This window comes from Colossoma macropomum, unplaced genomic scaffold (genome assembly GCF_904425465.1).
Source record: "Colossoma macropomum unplaced genomic scaffold, Colossoma_macropomum, whole genome shotgun sequence".
NCBI classification, from domain to species: Eukaryota; Metazoa; Chordata; class Actinopteri; order Characiformes; family Serrasalmidae; genus Colossoma; species Colossoma macropomum.
In genome coordinates this window covers 8049053-8068348 of record NW_023494808.1, presented here as the reverse complement: position 1 = coordinate 8068348, position 19296 = coordinate 8049053, and the positions used below count along the sequence as shown (strand labels likewise).

At 36.9% G+C, this 19296-nt stretch overlaps 1 protein-coding gene across 2 annotated transcripts; it reads left to right on the top strand.

Annotated features, from left to right (window-relative positions):
• The first annotated feature begins 7567 nt into the window (after positions 1-7567).
• Positions 7568-13198, top strand: LOC118797833 (CMRF35-like molecule 8). Of its 2 annotated transcripts, none has more exons than XM_036557108.1 (6): positions 7568-7675; positions 10692-11000; positions 11117-11242; positions 11588-11704; positions 12396-12445; positions 12721-13198. In XM_036557108.1, exons 1-5 carry the CDS (start codon positions 7636-7638, stop codon positions 12407-12409), a joined length of 606 nt encoding a protein of 201 aa, XP_036413001.1. In that variant the 5' UTR covers positions 7568-7635; the 3' UTR covers positions 12410-12445; positions 12721-13198. The 2 variants fall into 2 exon arrangements, with proteins under 2 accessions (XP_036413001.1, XP_036413000.1); XM_036557107.1 differs by having other exon boundaries at positions 12716-13198.
• The last annotated feature ends 6098 nt before the right edge of the window (positions 13199-19296 follow it).

The following is a 19296-nucleotide window of genomic DNA, read 5'->3' as shown; positions in this document are numbered from 1 at the left end:
GAACCCCCTTTGTGCTGACCCTATCATCAGGAATGAGTTTGATCCCCAGTGATGCTACAACCATCCGCGGCTGGGAGTCCAAGGGAGCACAATTGGACTCGCTCTCTCTGGAAGTGCTCAGTCTCCAAGTGTCAGGTGGGTGCTGGAGCCTAGCCCAGCAGTCATTGGGCAGACCTTATTAACATGCCATATAAATACATTTGTAACACATTTATAAGCTTGCTTACAACTGATATGTTTTATTTACACAGGCAGTCGTGGGCTGGAGGTTAGGGAACCAGCCTTGTGACTGGAAGGTCGCTGGTTCAAACCCCTGAGCTGACAGTACATGACTTGATCAAGGCACCTAACCCCCAATTGCTCCCCAGGTACTGTGGACAGGGCTGCCCACCACTCCGGGTGGGTGCGTTCACTGCCCCCTAGTGTGTGCATTCACTAATGGGTATGTGGGTGTTTGACTACACAACTGGGTTAAATGCGGAGATTAATTCCCCTGTTGTGGGACTAATAAGGGTAATCTAATCTTAATTATTAATTGCTTGATAATAATTAAGTAATCATAAGGAAGCAGATTATGAAGCAGAAGTGTTATCTAGCTTTGCTGTTTATTCATAGAAGCCCTAAGTCATTGAAAATGTTCTTTTGATCTCTCTCACATAAGCAAACTAGACTGGCTTCTCTCTGAGCTGTTTTAAAGCTACAAGTGCTAAAAGGAGTGGTGAATGGGTGGTGATATTTGATTGTTAAAGAATTAATGTCATGATAATCAATACAAAGCAGTAGGCATTAATTATTGACATCAGTTAGGACTTTGCACGCTGATTCAAACTGGTCATCATGCATGTTACAGAATTAAGGCCATGATACTTGAAACAAAGCAAAAGACCCTCATTCTTGAGTGTCAACTAAGAATTTCCACAGTGATGAAAGCTAATGGCGAGGAGAGGGAGTGTTGGTGACACTTTGGGGACAAGGTGTTATTTCTCTTTGTGACAGTGAGGCCAAGTTTAAGAGTGTGTTCAGTTTCTGCTCCTTTCATGAGCTCTGTTCAAATTCCTCTGATAAGGTATGCATAGAATTTCACCTCTCTAGCACCTGCAGCGTGACCAAATGCTGCCTTAAAGAAGTGGAACTGGAATATTAACTGGTCATCAATAATAGCCCATAAAGTTTCCCTCACATTCTGGCAGCTGCAAAGAAAATGTATGCTCAGATAAAAACAAAAATGAAGTGGACAACCACTGATTCAACCAATCAGGGCAAGGAAAAAGATCTATTTGCCTATCAATTACGTTCTGCATCTATTAGGGATAAACATGGCTGTTTATTTAAACTAGTTAACTAGTCGTTTAGAAAAGACGTTGACTTGTAATCATTACCATATTAAATACAATGGATTATGTACACCAGATCAAGTGATACTTCTTCTCTCTTACTCCCTGTCCTGCTCTCCTGAAGCCCTAACCAGCAATGGAGAGAAACTTGATGAGTATAAATCCAATAAAATATTTGTTGACACTTTATTTTAAATGGTCATTTTTAAATGAAACACTCAACAGACTCTCAGTAACATTAGGTTTTGGGTTACGGTTAAGGTTATGGTTAGGATTAGGGTCAGGGTGAGTCTTAGAATAAAATCAAAGATTGTTTCTGAAATATTAATTTTGAAAAAATAAAAAAAAATCTGCTGTCTTGAAAATATTGACATCAGGTCTCTCATTCATAAACATTTTAAGTTTTGGATCTTTTGGCCCTATTTTGATGCCACAGCATACAATTTTGCTGTTATCATTGCATCTTTCTTAACATAAATATTCCATTTTACTGCCACTAGCATTTCTCCACGCTTTTCTTATCAGAATCAACATTAATGGGCGTTTTCAGCTGAAATCTATCTATCTTAACCTGAAATGACACAAGTGCTGGTTAAAAACTTGGGAGAGCCACTGAAACAAAAATGAATGAGTCAAAACAAACAAATTAGGCAAGTAATATCATCATAACTGTTATAAAGTCAGTGCAGATCAAATGTGTGCAAATAAAAAGAAAAAGTTTAAGTTTACTTGATAGTTTGGTAGTGTTATGGTCAGTGCCAGGAAGCAGAATAACCAAAACGAGAGGAACATCCAGAAATAAACCAAGAACCAATCCAAGACAGCATAAAATGCAAATCAATCCAACCAAAAAAGGGCAAACATGAAAGAAAAACATAAAAACAGGTTAAATACATAAAAGGCTTTTCAGACAAAAGATGCACAGCACACAATGGAAGGAGTTGGAAATGCTTTGCCATGACTAAAGTCTGGTAAGAAGGAGCTCTGGAATGAATGTCATTGGTAGACGGCGATAGGTGGAGAGTCACGTGATCTTCCACTGGCTCATGGGATTTGGAGTCCTCTAGGCAGTGTATCCTGCAAAAGAAAGAGAACAGGCAGAGGAGGCATCCTCGGCAGGAGTCATGACAATAAACCAATAAACCAATGTTTTTCCTCTTCCAGGCTTGTAAAGCATACTGAAATTTTTGCAAGTACACTAGGGGTATGTTAAAAAAAAATAACCATTAGAGGTCAGTATACACAAATCAGCAAACAAGCTCATAGTGTCAACAGTAACAGGTGTACCTGTTAAAATGGGTAATGAGTGCAGGCACAAGATAGGTGTACCTAATATACTGGCAACTCAGTGTATAGTACTGTATTTAGAGATAGAACATTACAAGGTGAGAATTCAAAATAAAATAGGTATTAACATATTCATACAACAATACTGCTGTCCATAGCATTCCATTTCCTGATTAAACCATTGTTACAACTATTGTCAATTATTGTCTTTGACTCCTTAAAATCCCTTCAAAGCAACAAGTTGGGGGAATTCTTAGGTTATAGAAGTGTGTAATAAAACTTTGGCCAAGCTTGATGGCTGTGACCATTTAAGGGGCTAACCCCAAGCTGTTTCAGGGCTGCTTCATTATCGCCACTTCCTTGCTGACCCAGCATGTTGTTAAGAACTGCTTAGTGGCTATACAAAATTCCAGAGACTAGTCTCAATGTAATTCACTTTTTTTATGAACTCAAGGGACCCAGCTGTATGTGCTTGCGGGGCTGGTCAGTGTGGTGAACGTATTTGGCATGGCTGTTCTCTACAGTGTTACAGGATCAAGAAGCCATAATGTAGGTGCCCAACATTCAGTTGTGGGGATAAGAAAATGTTTTCTTAAATTATTCTACTCTTTTGACATAAGTTTTCCTGCTGTAATGGTCAGTGGCTAGTAGAAAGGATGTTAAAAGTGTGGAATAAGTCAGAATTCCATGTGTTGCATGCAGTGGGCTGGATTCTGTTACATACCAACCCTGGTTATTTGTGACAACTTTGTCATATGTTTAAAATATATGTTTCTTGGTTTTATCTGCTCACATAGATACACTATATGGTCAAAAGTGGATGGACAGCCCTCCTGATTGTTAAGTTTAGGTATTTCAGCCCCACTTATTGTGACCATGCTTAAATTTAAATTAAAATTAATCACATAACCATACAATCTTCAGAAACAAACACTGGCAGTAGAATAGGTCGTACTGAAGAGCTCAGTGACTTTAAATGTGGCACTAACATAGGATGCCACATTTGCTACAAATCAGATTGGGAAATTTTTGGTCTGCTAGATCTGCCACTGTCAACTGTAAGTGCTGCTATTGTAAAGTGGAAGCATCTGGGAGGAGCAAGAACTCAGTCATGAAGCAGTAGACCATGCAAACTCACAGAGTGAGGACGGTGAGTGCTAAAGCATGTGGTGAATTAAAATTGCCTACAACATCAGCACAAGAACTGTACATCGGGAGCTTCATGAAATGGCTTTCCACAGCTGTGCAGCTGCACACAAGCCTAAGATCACTATGCACAAAGCCAAGAGAGGGCTGGAGTTGTGTAAAGTGCTGCCACTGGACTCTGGAGCAGTGGAAACATGTTCTCTGGAGTGACGAGTCACACTTTACTATCTGGCAGTCTGAATCTGGGTTTGGCGAATGCCAGGAGAATGTTACCTACCAGAATGCTTAGTGTTAACTGTAAAGTTTGGTGGAGGAGGGATAATGGGCTGGGCAACCTGCTGTACACTGAAGAGAAACAACTACTCACACATGTGCTCTACAGCTTGGGTTGTATATGATAAAGTAAATGATATAAATCGAGGAAAAAGTTAACTTGTGTTTTGTGTGGTGCACTTTCTGTATTTTAGGGTGTATTTTAAGGTGTACTGTAATGTAAGGTTTTACATTTTTAAACAGCATTTTGCTTTGAATTTTAGGAAAATATTTACAGTATTGGAAGATTAAACTCTATCAAACATGGTAATGTATAACTAATGATTTAAAAGAGAATTATAAAGTAAAATGCCTGGAATTAAGACAGGAATCACTGCAACTTAAACAAAATAGACTTGCAATGGAATGAGGTACACACTTATGTTCCCCAACTAAAGGTACTGAAGACGTACCCTTTAAAAAACAGGCTTCTCTATGAAAAGTAATATCTAATGTTGCACTGAAATGCATAGGTTAAAATGTAATTGTGGGGACTGTCATGCAATAAAAGCAATATAATACTGATGAGAGAGAGAGAGGGAGAGAGAGAGAGAGAGAGAGAGAGAGAGAGAGAGAGAGAGAGAGAGCTGCTGGTGCTAAACCACTCATTTGAGGTCAAGACAACGTAGTCAGTTCATTATAAAGATGCCAAACTAAAGAAACAACCAGAGACACATACAAACCACCAGTCAGGGCTGGACAAGGGTCAACCCAGAAGCTTCTGGATTTAACAATACTGCTGGTCAAAATGATGTACCTCTGTGTGGTCACCTGGAATTTTTTCTGGTACGTCCTGACCTGCATACAAGAATACATACAGAATGACTGCTAAGACTGCTAAAAAGTTTATCTTTAATGGTTTCATGGTAATGTTGAGAGAGGCTGCAGAGCTGTTAGCTGTACACTGAAAGACTGCAGATGCAGTTAATAGTAGACCGGAGAAGTGCAGCTGATTAGATTAGTCAGACAAGAAGTCAGACAAACCTGAAAACCTCATCTCTGATCATTTGTAATCAGTCAGAGAACCTTTATGCAATTACAGCAAACCAAACACATACAGGTTTCAGGTGGTAACTGTATTCATACAGAGTAAAATGAACCATGTTGTAACAGGAAATAACAGTTGTGTACAGGATGTGACCATAAACAGAATTAGCAGCCATCCTGTGCACCCTGACCCAAAGCAGAACGTGGTCTTTGTAATTTCCTCTGAACCTTCACCCTTGTGAGGAGAATGATCAGCAAGACTTGGTGGTGATTAAAACGATAATGTAATTAAAGCTCCACTGGCCAATAGTCAAGGCATGGTGATGTATTTTATAATGTAGTATCACAGACCATCTTGACCATCTTGATTTAAAACACAATGTTCTTCTATACCCATGTACAGATCTTTTACATAGGCTTACAGGTGGCCTACTGTACCCTGAAGCAGGGCTGATTGCCATGGTAATCAGATTTCTTCATTGCTCTGAACACTGTAAACCTGGATAAGCTGAATTTACTTAAAAAAAAATAAAATAAAACTGAGGAAACTGGTTGCCCTAAAAAAGTCAAGTAATGTGTACTGAACACTTGGGTTAGAATAACTACAATTTTGGAATGGAATGGGTGGAATGAAAACACACTGACAGTGGGTAAAACAAATGTAAAGAAACACTCAATATGCAAATAGATGACAGTGGTCAGCTCGTTACCAGCTATCAGTTTGATTCGACTTAGTGGACATCCACAATGTAATGTGCAAAAGATTATGATATGTAATACACAAATAATGCTCTATTCACCATTTTACTACTACTACTAATAATAAAGTAGTAATGAGCTGTCAATTACCAGCTACTGGATTATTAAGCCTTAATAAAGGCATTATAATGGTATAATAATGTCCCTCCACTCTAAAGTGTTACCAAAACATTTATTGTATAACATTACACTCACATCCTTAAAAATGGAATATGGGTTATTTTTAGGCTTTAAATACCTTAAATTGAAATGTTCTTAAAGGAACTCAAAAGTGTTTGTTCTATGGCATCACTCCAAAGAACCCCATATTTATTTTTGAGAACATAGATGTTTTGTTATTACACAATAACAATAATGTTGTTATTATATAGAAACACTGCATAAGGGTACCTTTGTTCTCAGATTGGTTGACGGGGAGGTGGGGAGGCCGTAGGAGGCCAAATCAAATGTCTTCTTGCTTTGGGCAGCCCTGGTCTATAGGTTTAACTCTTTTCACTTCTTATTTCAGGTCCTGGTCCATATATAGTCTATGCAGGAATGCAGAACCACCAGACTGAAGTGACTGGTGCTATTTTCATTGTGTTTTCATGAACAGATTTTGAAATTATCCATTGTCTTCCTCAAATTCAGCTGAGCTGTTTGTGGACAAGGTTTTGACTCTTCACCCCTTTATCTTTCTTATCTAACCACTCATACCATGAAAGAGAAACCACATCTGATGCGATGTACCAAATCAACATCAAACTGCTGACACAGAGGAGTAGAACCCTAAATTTGCTTTAGATATCCTAGTTTTGTGTGGCTCCCTCTAGAGGACATTGATGAACCAACCAATAATGTATAGTTATTTAACTGTGTCTTTTTCAGGGAAGGCCTTGCTTATTTCAGCAAGACGATGCCAAACCACATTCTGAACGTATTACAACAGCGTGGCTCTGCAGTAAAAGAGCGAAACTGGCCTGTGTGCGATCCAGAGCTGTCATTTCTGAAAACATTTGGTGCATTATGAAATGAAAAATGTGACAAAGGAGAAACTGATGAGCATCCTATGTCAAGCAAGAATAGAAAAAATCATTTTAAAACTACAGCAGTTGGTCTCCTCAATTCCCAATTAAGGGTTCTATTGTGGCTATCGAAATAAAGTGAGACCTTGTCTTTTTCCAGATGTGTGTTAAAAACAACAGAGACTCTGCAAGCTTTATCTGGCGACCCAGTGATACAGAACTGAACAAAATGTAGGTCAAGAGGAAACAAAATTAAATCACGGCCAGGCCACGCTGAGGTACACTTACATTAAAAAAAACAGGTTAGCTCGCAAAGCTAAGCTACCGACCAAACTGCTGTTGTGGTTATTTTATTAATAATCACTGAATTCTTGATCTTGTATGATCTTGTGATCTTGAGTTTGTATCCTGTACAGATTTTTATCAAATAAAAATTGATATCATAAAGGCTGGACATTTTTTTCTCTGATTGTTTTTCTCACAGTAAGGAAACTTACTTACACGCTGAACCTTTATGAAACACTTTCACACTCACTGTGTTCTTTCCTTCGTGAGAAGTAAAGAACTGATCTCACACTCAGTATAAAATGTAATTGTGAGGATTATCATCCTGTGGAAAGCCAAAACAGCTTGCATCCTGGCCTAAACCCTAATGTAAGGTCAAGACAATGCTGGTATTCAGCCATCACTTCCTCATTACGACGCCCCCTTAAAAAACAAATACAGACTACCAGGCAGACAGGCAGATAAGGGTCAAACAAGACACTCCTGCAAATAGCTAGCACTACTGATTTCCAGAAGTCAAAATGATGTATTTTTGTTTGGTCACTTGGATTCTTCTCTCTGGTAAGTTCTGGCCTAAATTCATACATAAACCTGTTTCAGAATGAAGTCTAAGAACTGCACAGTTATATGATAATAATGCTGATCAAGGCTGTAGAGCTGTTATGGGAACTCAGAGGAAATGTTTGATGATGCAGTTAAAAGTAGACCAGAGGAGTGCAGCTGACTCAAGAAGAGAAGCCAGAAAAGCCGGTGTGACTCATTTTTGATTATGGTTTATTAATGTAAATGTGCTCAGATCAAGTTTGTGTAATAGCAAACAACATTAACCCCTTCAAAGGCCAAAGTTTTAATACACACTTCTATAACCTAAGAATTGCACAACCAGTTTGCATTGAAGTCCCTGTAGTTACTGAATAATAAGCTTTAGTATGGAATAATCCTGGGAACTCTAACAATATTCCATAGTTAACACACCACTGTATGTGAATGTTTGTGTTGATTTTGTCTTGAAAGTGCACTGATGTTTTTGTGAGATGATTCAGAGAAAATGACAAAATGTTTGACACAATATTAATAAATGCTTTTGTTTGTGATTGAATTTGAACATTGTTAGTTAACATTTCACTGTAACTGTTGACTTCCTAACATTAAGTAAAGCAAGTGTTTTGATGAGATGCTACATTGATAACAGTTACCTACTATCAAGTAAACAAATAACAATTACGTGTTTTTATTACTAAGAAATAAGTCTATGATGGACATTTGGGTTATACAAATCATTTTTGTCTATAAAATAATGATTAATAAATATATATTTAAAAATCCTAGTTTATGTTATGTAAAGAGGATGTTGATGATGACTTCCTTGCATATTCGTATGCATCATACACAATGCACACAAAGATTTCTGATATGTAAAAACTTTACACACTGCATTTGTTTATATGTATTTACACCTCATATGGAAAAAATATATACCTCATATATTTATCAAATTTATTTTTACAATGTATGAAAATGGCCAAAAAAGTATTTGTTAAATATATATTTCAAAATGCATATTTTGTGTTTTTTATTAATTAGATTTTTTTCAATTTTACATAAATATACAAGATATTAAATCATAACTGCATTTTCAGTATCATATCAGTACCCACAGCACTTACTTTTCCATGTTAAAGGTTCATTTGCTAATATTTAAAATTAAGATATTGGAATACAAATTCATTCCAAAGGGTATCAGACAGTAAAGTACATTAGACAGTATTTTGGCTGTTTTCATGTATTTTCAAATATATTTGATCAATAAATTTACATACATTTATTTTTGTATGGTAAATTTCTATGTGTAATATTTTATTTTGGTAATGTGTTGCATAGATTTTTAAGTAAATGTATTTTAAAATATATGTGATTAATATGACTATATATTCTGAAATACATTTTAGTATTTTAGTATTTTGAATATTTCAGCATGGACTGCAATGTATTTAACATGAACTTTAAATATATAAAAAATACATGTCCTTTTTTTGCCATATGGGACACTTAATTTAGTATTTACTTGTTATTATAGCCTGTTAAGCTACATTGTTTTTTTTTCTATCATGATTTGAATATGCAGTAATATGAATAATTAAGTGAATACAATGTTAATGAATACTTTTGTTGCTTGTTTAATTCATATTAGATAAACATTGCTAATAATGTACTAGTGTGTTGTTCATGTTAAGAAATCCATTGCATAATGTTAGTCACCACCATCCTGTTAGTAGTTTCTTAAGGCCTTTCAATTTCACACCAAAAAGCTTCAAATTTAAGATGACTATGTAAACAGGATGTTATACGCAAATAACTGAATAAAGGGAACAAACCCAGGAGGAAGTGTGAAAGCTATCTGGTAGATAAAGACGGAGGTAGATCATTTCAGCATGCTGACCCTTAATGGTGTACTTGAATACTTTCTTATAATACCCACAGTGCACTTACACGTATATATTATCAGGCTGCATTTATTTATGTTCATATACCTTTGCACATTTCTACAAAATCCACACTGAAAATCTAGGTTGTTTTTGTTTGTTTGTTTTTTGGTTTGTTTTTAACTTGTAAATTCACAACATTTTAGAATTTTGAAAGAAATCAGGTTATGACAATTAAAATGAGCAAGAAATATTGAAGATCTGTAGGTCACCAGGCAAATATAAGAAAATTTGTCACACTATGTTAAGGTTTTTGTACAAAAAGGGGTCAAATTTCATAGGTCATCTTTGCTCAAGTGCACAGTGATTAAATCAAAACAAAGGACATTTCAAATACTAAGACATTCTGAAATTCATAAAAAAATCCTAACCCTAACCTTAACCTCAACCCAAAACCTAACCCTCACCCTGGCCCTAATCCTAACCCTAACCTTAACCTCAACCCAAAACCTAATCCTAACCCTCACCCTTGCCCTAATCCTAACTCTAACCTTAGCCTCAACCCACAACCTAATCCTCACCCTGGCCCTAATCCTAAACCTCACCCTGGCCCTAATCCTAACCTTAACCTCAACCCAAAACCTAATCCCAAACCTCACCCTGGCCCTAATCCTAACCCTAACTTTAACCTCAACCTCAACCCACAACCTAATCCTAAACCTCACCTTGGCCTTAATCCTAACCTTGATCTCAACCCAAAATCTAGTCCTAACCTTAACCTCAACCTCAACCCAAAACCTAATCCTAAACCTCACCTTGGCCTTAATCCTAACCTTGATCTCAACCCAAAATCTAGTCCTAACCTTAACGTCAACCTCAACCCAAAACCTAATCCTAACCCTGGCCCTAATCTTAACCCTCAAAATAAAATACATCAATTTTAATCAACGTTTAATGTGAAAACAATACTAACAAATGAAGTTACATTGTTTACTTGTAATAGTAGCTAACCATTTTTAACATAGTGCCTCATGTGTTGTTTATGGTAACAAATGCATCACTAAAAGTCAACACTTTTTGAAAGTGTTACCCTTTGTCACACAAACTAATGTCAGGTTTTACTTCTGTTTTTCTCTGTATATTTTTCACAAAAGCAACTGTTGATGGATCAGATGTGACATTGTCTGGACAGGTTGGAAGATCTGTGAGGATCAAGTGTTCTCACAAGTTCGCTGTCAACAACGTCAAGTATTTCTGCAGGGATCCATGTAAAGAAGATCAGCACATTTTGATTAAATCTGGCCAGCCCCCTACTGGGAAATACAAACTGAAGGATTTAGGGAAAGGAGTCTTCACTGTGACCATCACTGACCTCCAGAAATCAGACGCTGGAACTTACTGGTGTGGAGTGGAGAGATATATGAAGGACACATATCGCAAAGTAGTACTCTCAGTTACAGATGGTAAGAATTATGAGTTGTACAGTGGGAATTCTGGACATATTAGATCATTTTAATGCATAAAAATCATATTTCTTTTTCTTCTCTCATATGCAACCCCCCCCTCACATACCCTCCAGAAGTGACTTCAGCAGCAGCTCCTGTAAAGACAGTGAGATCTAGTGAACGCTCCACGTTCACACCACCCACAGTCTCTTTCTCCGCATCATCTCCAGCTCAAGAGTCACTCTCCCTGGAACCTACAGGTAACTTTACCTTTATTCCACAGCTTTTTTAAAACATAATTTCATATAAAATCAGTTACCCGTTTGGAATTTCCAGTATTTCCCAAAGTTTTATGTTTTATTATGTTTTATTAAGTATTATTATTTTTTTTTACTGCTATTGTTACAGTTTAGACATTACATAACCAAGACTGGATACAATGTATCAGAATGAACATGTATTTATTAATAGTGGAAGAGCTTGCTAAATTTAACTGGCCTATATTTAAGGCATGGTGATGTATTTTATTATGTGTGTATGATGTAAAGCTATGATGTAAACTAGGCCTGATGTAAACCACAATGTTCTTCTAAACCCATGTAAAGGTGAGCATGCAGGTGTCATACTGTACACTGCTGCTGGGCTGGTTGCCATAGTGATCATCATTGGCCTGGGCATCCTCGCTCTTTATAAGTTTAAATGGACAACCAGGAGATTCAAATGTAAGTACACACATGATCACCTGACAAAATTCCTCATACAAGCCCTCTCTCTTTTGCAGGGGTAGCCAAATGTTTTGTCCTGAGGCAACAAAGTGCAATTTTATCATGTGCTGAGAGCCAAAAAGCAAGAAGATGTACAAATACAGAAACAGTAGGAGCCTTAAGGAACATGCCTTGTTGGGTTGAGGGCTAGCTAGCAAATCACATTTTTGGATGTGGCCATTATATGTTCTATCTAGAACCAATGCTCAGAAGGGTTGCACACAAGATTATAATGTATAATATATAGTATAATTAGCAATTATTCTCTTGAAAAAAACTAGTTGTTGGCCTTATGAGACATACTAACAATACATAGTGGCCACTAAATTGCTCATGTCCACAAGATTATGATGTATACAAATAAAGGTGCTCTGAAAAATGTTTAATTCATCCTAGTTACTGCTTAAAATAGGACTAATGAGCAGCCAGTTAATGACTGACTTATTATACATTAATAAGGGCATTATAATGGCATTATAACACCCCATATACTAAAGTGTTGCCCAAATATTTACTGTATAACATTACATTGCAATCTACTTAAATATATTTATTTTTGTATGCATTTTATTGTCCAAGTCAGTCATTCTCCTCTTTTAAACACCCTTCGTCTGTATGTGTAGTTCTTTTTTCTTCTTTCACTTTTCAGGTTCTGGTTCGTAGACTGTCTACACTGAAGTAAAGAAACCTCGGACTTAAGTAAGTGTGCATCAGTATGTTCTATTTTCATCATGTTTTCATGAATAGCTTTTAAAATTAGATGTTTTTTTTCATGCAATGTCTACATTCAGTGGTTAGTGGCATATCTGTTATTTTGCTGTCACTTTCCTCAGCTTTTTAAAGGATCTTTCTTCAATCAATTGTACTGTAAAAGACACACCTCATATGTAAACACATTAGCTTATATCTACCTCAGACATAAATGAATCAACCAGTAACTTACACTCTGTCTTTACTGAACATCTCAAGAACAGCCAGCCAAACAGATCATCATCTACTGGGGAATCACATGAAGAGACTCTGAAGAACCCGCTGTACAGCACCAGCACCTGAAGGAAGACTAGATTCTAACTTCTACTGTACAGCCTACTAACATACTTACTAATCACTCTGATAACCTGCTTATTTATCATGCTGCAGGAATCTTCTCATGCTTATGTAGCTTAGAGATATCAAGTATAATCAGATATGCTGATGTTAAAGCATCTCATTTATGTTTGAGTGTCAAATGTAGCTCATATTAGGGGAAATGCCCATAATAAATCCATGTACTTTTTAAACCTACTTGCATGTTTACTGTAAAATATTTAGAAAAAAAATTGCAGTACATAAAACTACTGGGAGTCTCAGACAGTAAACAAACATCTCCTCCTGAACAGAGTGCTGAGGAGCATAGTGCATAAGAGTCTCCAACACTCTGCTGACTCAATAACTGCAGAGTTCCAAACCTCCTCTGGCATCAACATCAGCACAGAAACTGTTTCATGGCAGGGTTTCCATGGCTGAGCAGCTGCATGTAAGCCTTACATCACCAAGCACAATGCCAAGCATCGGATGGAGTGGTGTAAAGCACACCACCACTGGACTCTGAAGCAGTGTAAACGTATTCTGTGGAGTGATGAATGACGCTTCTCTATCTGTCACTTTGATGGATGAGTCTGGGTTTGGTGAATGCCAGGAGAACATCGCCTGCCTGACTGCATTGTGCCAGCTGTTTGGTGGAAGAGGGATGATGATATGGGGTTGTTTTTCAGAGGTTGGCCTAGAATCTTAAGACCAAGACACTTTGGAGAACTGTATGCTTCCAACTTTGTGGGAACAGTTTGGGGAAGAACCTTTTCTGTTCCAGCATGACTGAGCCCCAGTGCACAAAGTAAGGTCCTGGCTGGGTGAGTTTGGTGTGGAAGAACTTGACTGGCCCTCACAGAACCCTGACCTCAACCCCAACGAACACCTTTGGGGTGAACTAGAACAGAGACTGTGAGCCAGACCCTCTCGTCCAACAGTGTCTGACCTCTCAAATACTCTTCTGGATGAATGGACAAAAATTCCCACAGACACTCCAAAATCTTGTAGAAAGCTTCCCATAAGAGTGGAAGCCATTATAGCTGCAAAGGGGGACCAACTGTATATTATTGCCTATGGATTTAGAATGGGAAGTTATAAAAGCTCATGTGGTGTTAAGGTGCCCCAATACTTCTGGCCATATAGTGTATGTACAGGTTTTTGTATGCTAAACCAGAAATACCAAGAATGGCCTGTAGGTGGCAATTTTTGCCAATATGTAACAGTCTAGAATGTTGTCAGAATCAGAAACAATTTATTTTGCCAAGTATGTTAGATGTGAAAAGTATTTGTCTTGGCACTTTACAGAGCTCACAGTTCTGATACAAATAATCACTTTTTTTGTATTAAATGTGGGAGAAATTTGACCAAAGATATATTAAAAATAAAACTTAACACAAAATTTCATGGTGGCTGTATACATTTTTTCATATCATTGATATTCTGACAGTTAAGACGCTTACATACATACTGTAAAACAAAAGCTCATTTCATATTGAAATTTAAAGGGGCAATGCAAAATCAAACTAAAAGCCTTGTGGCCTGATACAAGATATACAGTACTGACAGAGAGACTGAGAAAGAGAGAGAAACTTGTTTCCTGGTCTAAACCACAAATTTGTGGTTAAGACAATGATGGTGTTCAGCTGTCGAGACGACACAATACAGAAACAAACAAAGACACAGAAAGGTCACCAGAAGCTTCTGGTGTTAGCAAAACTACTGAAAGAGAATACATCAATCCAGAATGGTCAGAATGAGGTGCTTTTGTATGGTCATCTGGATTCTTCTCTCTGGTAAGTCCTGACCTGCAAACAAGAATACATACAGAATGTATATCTAAGAGCAAAGTAGTTTACATCTCTAATATCTTAATGGTAATGCTGAGTGAGGTGATAGAGCTCATATCTGAACCCTGAGAGACTGTATGGTGATGCAGTTAATAGCAGAATGATAAAGTGCAGCTGACTCTGCTAACAAGTAAACAAGCCAGACAAGCCCGTGTACAGTCAGCCTGAATGTGCTCAGAGAAAGTTTGTATAAGTATCACAAACTACATTAATGCACAATACTCAATTTCTCCCAAACAACAAAGATTTCAGCTGTTTTTCTCTTCTGCAGTTTGTCAAGTTTGTGCACTGATGTGTCTACATTGTGTGCATGTTAAAATACTGTATAATTAAGTGTATTTAATCTGTATATTATGTTCTGTGTTATTCTAAGTCTGCCTGTAAATCTGTCCGTCCTTCCAGGCATCCACATATTTCACATAATAACTTAGTATGTATATATTCATATACAATAATGAACATGTTGAAGCAGGAAACAAAAGTTGTGTACAGGATGGCCTTGGAAAATTGATCTACCACAACCATCATAACTGTATTGCCCTGAGATGGTGGTAGGCCAGTGATAAATTCAATAGAGATCATTGACCAAGGCCTGGATGGTATTGACAGAGGTTGGAGCAGACCTACAAGTTTAGTTCTGGGCTCTTTGATCTAAACACAAACCTGGCAGGATGCTACATAGGCCTGTAGAGCTATTTCAGGGTTGGGCCACCAGAAACGTCTTTTAAGGAACTCCAGTGTATGAGTCCTACTAACAATGTACTCTCAAAAGGTACAACAAAGCTCTTAAGGTCCAATTGTGCACCTTCACATTTCTTCCGATGAAAATGTGCATATTTATACCTGATTTTAAAACATTAAAAAAAAAAATAAAATCACATAATAAAATGATTAGAGTCAAGATAAGGCGTGTGGAGTCCATCCAACGTCTGTAATTACCATGTAGTACAGTTCCCTAACCAAAGGTACTGAAGACTCACCCTTTATTAGACCCTCCTCTATGAAAAGCAAAAACTGATGTTGCACTGAAATGCAATAGAAATTGCAATTGTGATGATTATAATTCAATGTAAGACATACAATACTGACAAGAGAGAGCGATAGCTAGAGAGAGAGAGAGAGAGAGAGAGAGAGAGAGAGATAGAGAGAGCTTCCTGTCTTTAAGCCTGTAATCTCTAGTTAAGGTCAAAACGAGGCTGGTGCTCATCTGTCAGTTCCTCATTAAAACACCACACCAAAGAAGCAAGCAGAGACACAAACAAACCACCAGGCAGCTTCTGACAAGGGACAAACCAGAGGCTTTTGGTAATAACAATACTTCTGGTCAAAATGAGTTACTTTTGTGTGGTCATCTGGATTCTTCTCTCTGGTAAGTCCTGACCTGCATACAAGAATACATACAGAATAAAGTCTAAGAATTTAAGTTATCTAATATCTTCATGGTAATGTTATGTAAGGCTGTAGAGCTCTTACCTGAACTGTGAGAGTGTGTGTGGTGATGCAGTTAGTAGTCAGACAAGCCTGAGAAACTCATCTCTGATCAGTTACATTCAGTCTGAATGTGCTCAGTACCACTTTAGAATAAGACAACCTTTATTAAACATTTATGAATGGTTCAAAATGAGTTTGCTAATAGCTATTAGTTGGGTTATAATTACTTTAAAAGCATTAATAATGAGTTATAACACATTAATAAAGAGGACAAAAGTGAGCTGTGATATCTGATGAATATGAATGTGATGAAGCTGACAGGTTTAATACTGACTGATGACAAATAGCTAAGTAAGATCATTGAACATCAATATAAACAATATAAATGAATAGGGTTTCCCTATTAGCCAAACAATTGGTAACCGTTTCCCTTTTTATATATTCATTGTAACTTCTTCTTAATGATTTTAGATTTTTATGACCTAATTAATAAATTAATAAACTCATTTTAAACCATTTGTGAATAATGTAGAAAGGTAGTCTTATTTTAAAGTGGTGTAAAGTTTATGCATTTACAGCAAACAAAAATTATACAAGTTTCCAGGGCCTGAATAAGCCTATGAGCACCCTAAGCAGGAGTTTTTGCACCCCCGCCCCATTTTGCTAGCTGATGTACAGTAAAATTAAAGCCTAACTAATAACAATTACAACCGCAAGCTGTCTAAATGGTGTAAATGTATGTCTGTACATCGTTGATGATGGAATGCTCATTTTGTGTTATAATAGCACAATGTAAATTATAGGTAATCTTCTCAGCAATGCAGTGTTTCTTGCTTACCCAGATAACTTTAAGCTTAGTTGGATCTAGCCCTGGTGTTTGTGGCAACAGGGTTGTTTTTAATAGCTCTAAATGCTTTTTATATGTTTAGGTAGTGTGAATTTTGATTGCTTCTTTGGTGACTCTTCCTTTTGTTTCACATGATTTGCTGCTAATAATAATCATAGTCTGAGTATCTAAATGTAGATGAATCACAGTCTGAGCATCTAAAACTGGATTATTCACTGCCTAAATATCTAAAACTGGATTAATCACAGCCTGAGTATCTAAACTTGGATTATTCACTGCCTAAATATCTAAAACTGGATTAATCACAGCCTGAGTATCTAAACCTGGATTATTCACTGTCTAAATATCTAAAACTGGATTAATCACAGTCTGAGTATCTAAAGCTGGATTATTCACTGCCTAAATATCTAAAACTGGATTAATCACAGCCTGAGTATCTAAAACTGGATTATTCACTGTCTAAATATCTAAAACTGGATTAATCACAGCCTGAGTATCAAAACTTGGATTATTAATTGTCTAAATATCTAAAACTGGATTAATCACAGCCTGAGTATCGAAACTTGGATTATTCATTGTCTAAATATCTAAAACTGGATTATTCACAGTGTTAGTATCTAAACTTGGATTATTCACAGTCTAAATATGCAAACATGAATTGATCACAGTCTGAGTATCTAAAGATGGATTATTCACAGCCTGAATGTCTAAAACTGGATTAACAGAGAAAGATAATTGCTGTTGTAGAAAGATTTAACCGCAACTGTTTGTTAGGTTTGTTGTAAAGCTTTGTAAAAGCCAAACCAAATGATGTAACGTTAATACAATGAAAAAAACAAAAAAAACAAAACATAACCTCATCTGTAAGATTGTTCTCTTTTTCAGCTCCAGAGTCAAATGTTCCTTTCGAGACATGATTAAACAGTTACATTTTTCCCCGCATCCAAGGATCTCAGACTATTTAATAGATAGTCCGTTGGCTGCAGATGTCAGTTTATGTCAGTTATAGGCAGAGCTGCCACTATAAGTTCCACCCAATAACTGCACTCATATAGAACAAAGTGAGCCATGTTTATACAGGAAATAAACTTTATACAGGGTGGAACCATAAATAGAATCAGCGGCTAAAGCCGTGGTCTTTGTCATTTCCTTTGAATCTTCATATCTGCAAAGAGAACAGTCAATAAGACTTGGCAGATTGTGTCTCATGTCATATTTGTGTGTGTTTTAAAATGTTATTTTAATTGCATCTTTATTCTCTGTCTGTGTGTGTATTTATGACAGAAGTGACTGTTGAGGCATCAGTTATCAGAGTGTCAGGACAGGTTGGAGGATCTGTGAAGATCGAGTGTTCTCACCAGTTTGCTGACACCAACACAAAGTATTTCTGCAGAGATCCATGTAAAAAAGATGAGCACATGTTAATTAAATCTGGTCAGTCACCTACTGGAAGATACAGACTGGAGGATTCAGGCAATGGAGTCTTCACTGTGACCATCACTGACCTCCAGAAGTCAGACACTGGAACTTACTGGTGTGGAGTGGAGAGATCTATAAAGAACACACATCACAAAGTGCTTCTCACAGTTAAAAATGGTAATGGACCTTTATTAAATTACACTTCACACATGAGTTTTTAAGGAAAACGTTTTTTTAAGGAACACATATGGGCTTTTTCACTGTCCTTTTTTCAGTAAAGCCAAAAATTAGGCACGTCTAAATCATTTTTAATGGTGTTTTATTCATTATGACCTCTGTTAGTACATAATTGGAACACTAACCAAAAATGACTAAAATTTTATTAGTTCTATTAAACAATAAAGAATTGTTTTGATTTTATCATGCAAATGATTAAACATGAAGTTATTACTTAAATTCACATCTTATTTGTGTTCAATTGGTAATATTTTATTCCTACAGGTTCTAGGTAGCATCAAATTACTTCTGGCATTTATTATTTTATGGTTAGCAGTCAGGGATTAAGTCTAGTCCTGGACTATATTTTTCTTTCAATGGGTTATCTCCATTCAGAATGCTGTGTTAGCCAGGACGAGGCTTAATCGTTGTCTGGGTGTCGGGACCATGGGCTATAACACAAGCTTCTTCTTTATTCCAGCATCAAGTGGTACAGGGTCTTGAGAGACCCAACTGTGCAAATACAGTGTTCAAAAACTGGTTTCAACTGTTTTTTACCAGTCTGCTTTACCTTTCAAGGTCAACCTACCCCTCTCTTCACTGGGTCAGTAGGTACACACAGGCCTCTCTATGAACCCAGGGGCTTTCCAGTGTCTAGAATCTCCTATGCAGACAGACTAGGGGACCCTTTGTGAGAGAATTAATATTCTCTGTTAGCCAAT

Bases quoted from the DNA above. Each gene is read 5' to 3' on its own strand.
- LOC118797833 (XM_036557108.1), top strand. From the start codon at position 7,636: ATGATGTATTTTTGTTTGGTCACTTGGATTCTTCTCTCTG. The intron at 7,676-10,691 runs GTAAGTTCTGGC...TTTTCACAAAAG, and splicing joins CACTTGGATTCTTCTCTCTG to CAACTGTTGATGGATCAGAT. The intron at 11,001-11,116 runs GTAAGAATTATG...CATACCCTCCAG, and splicing joins AGTACTCTCAGTTACAGATG to AAGTGACTTCAGCAGCAGCT.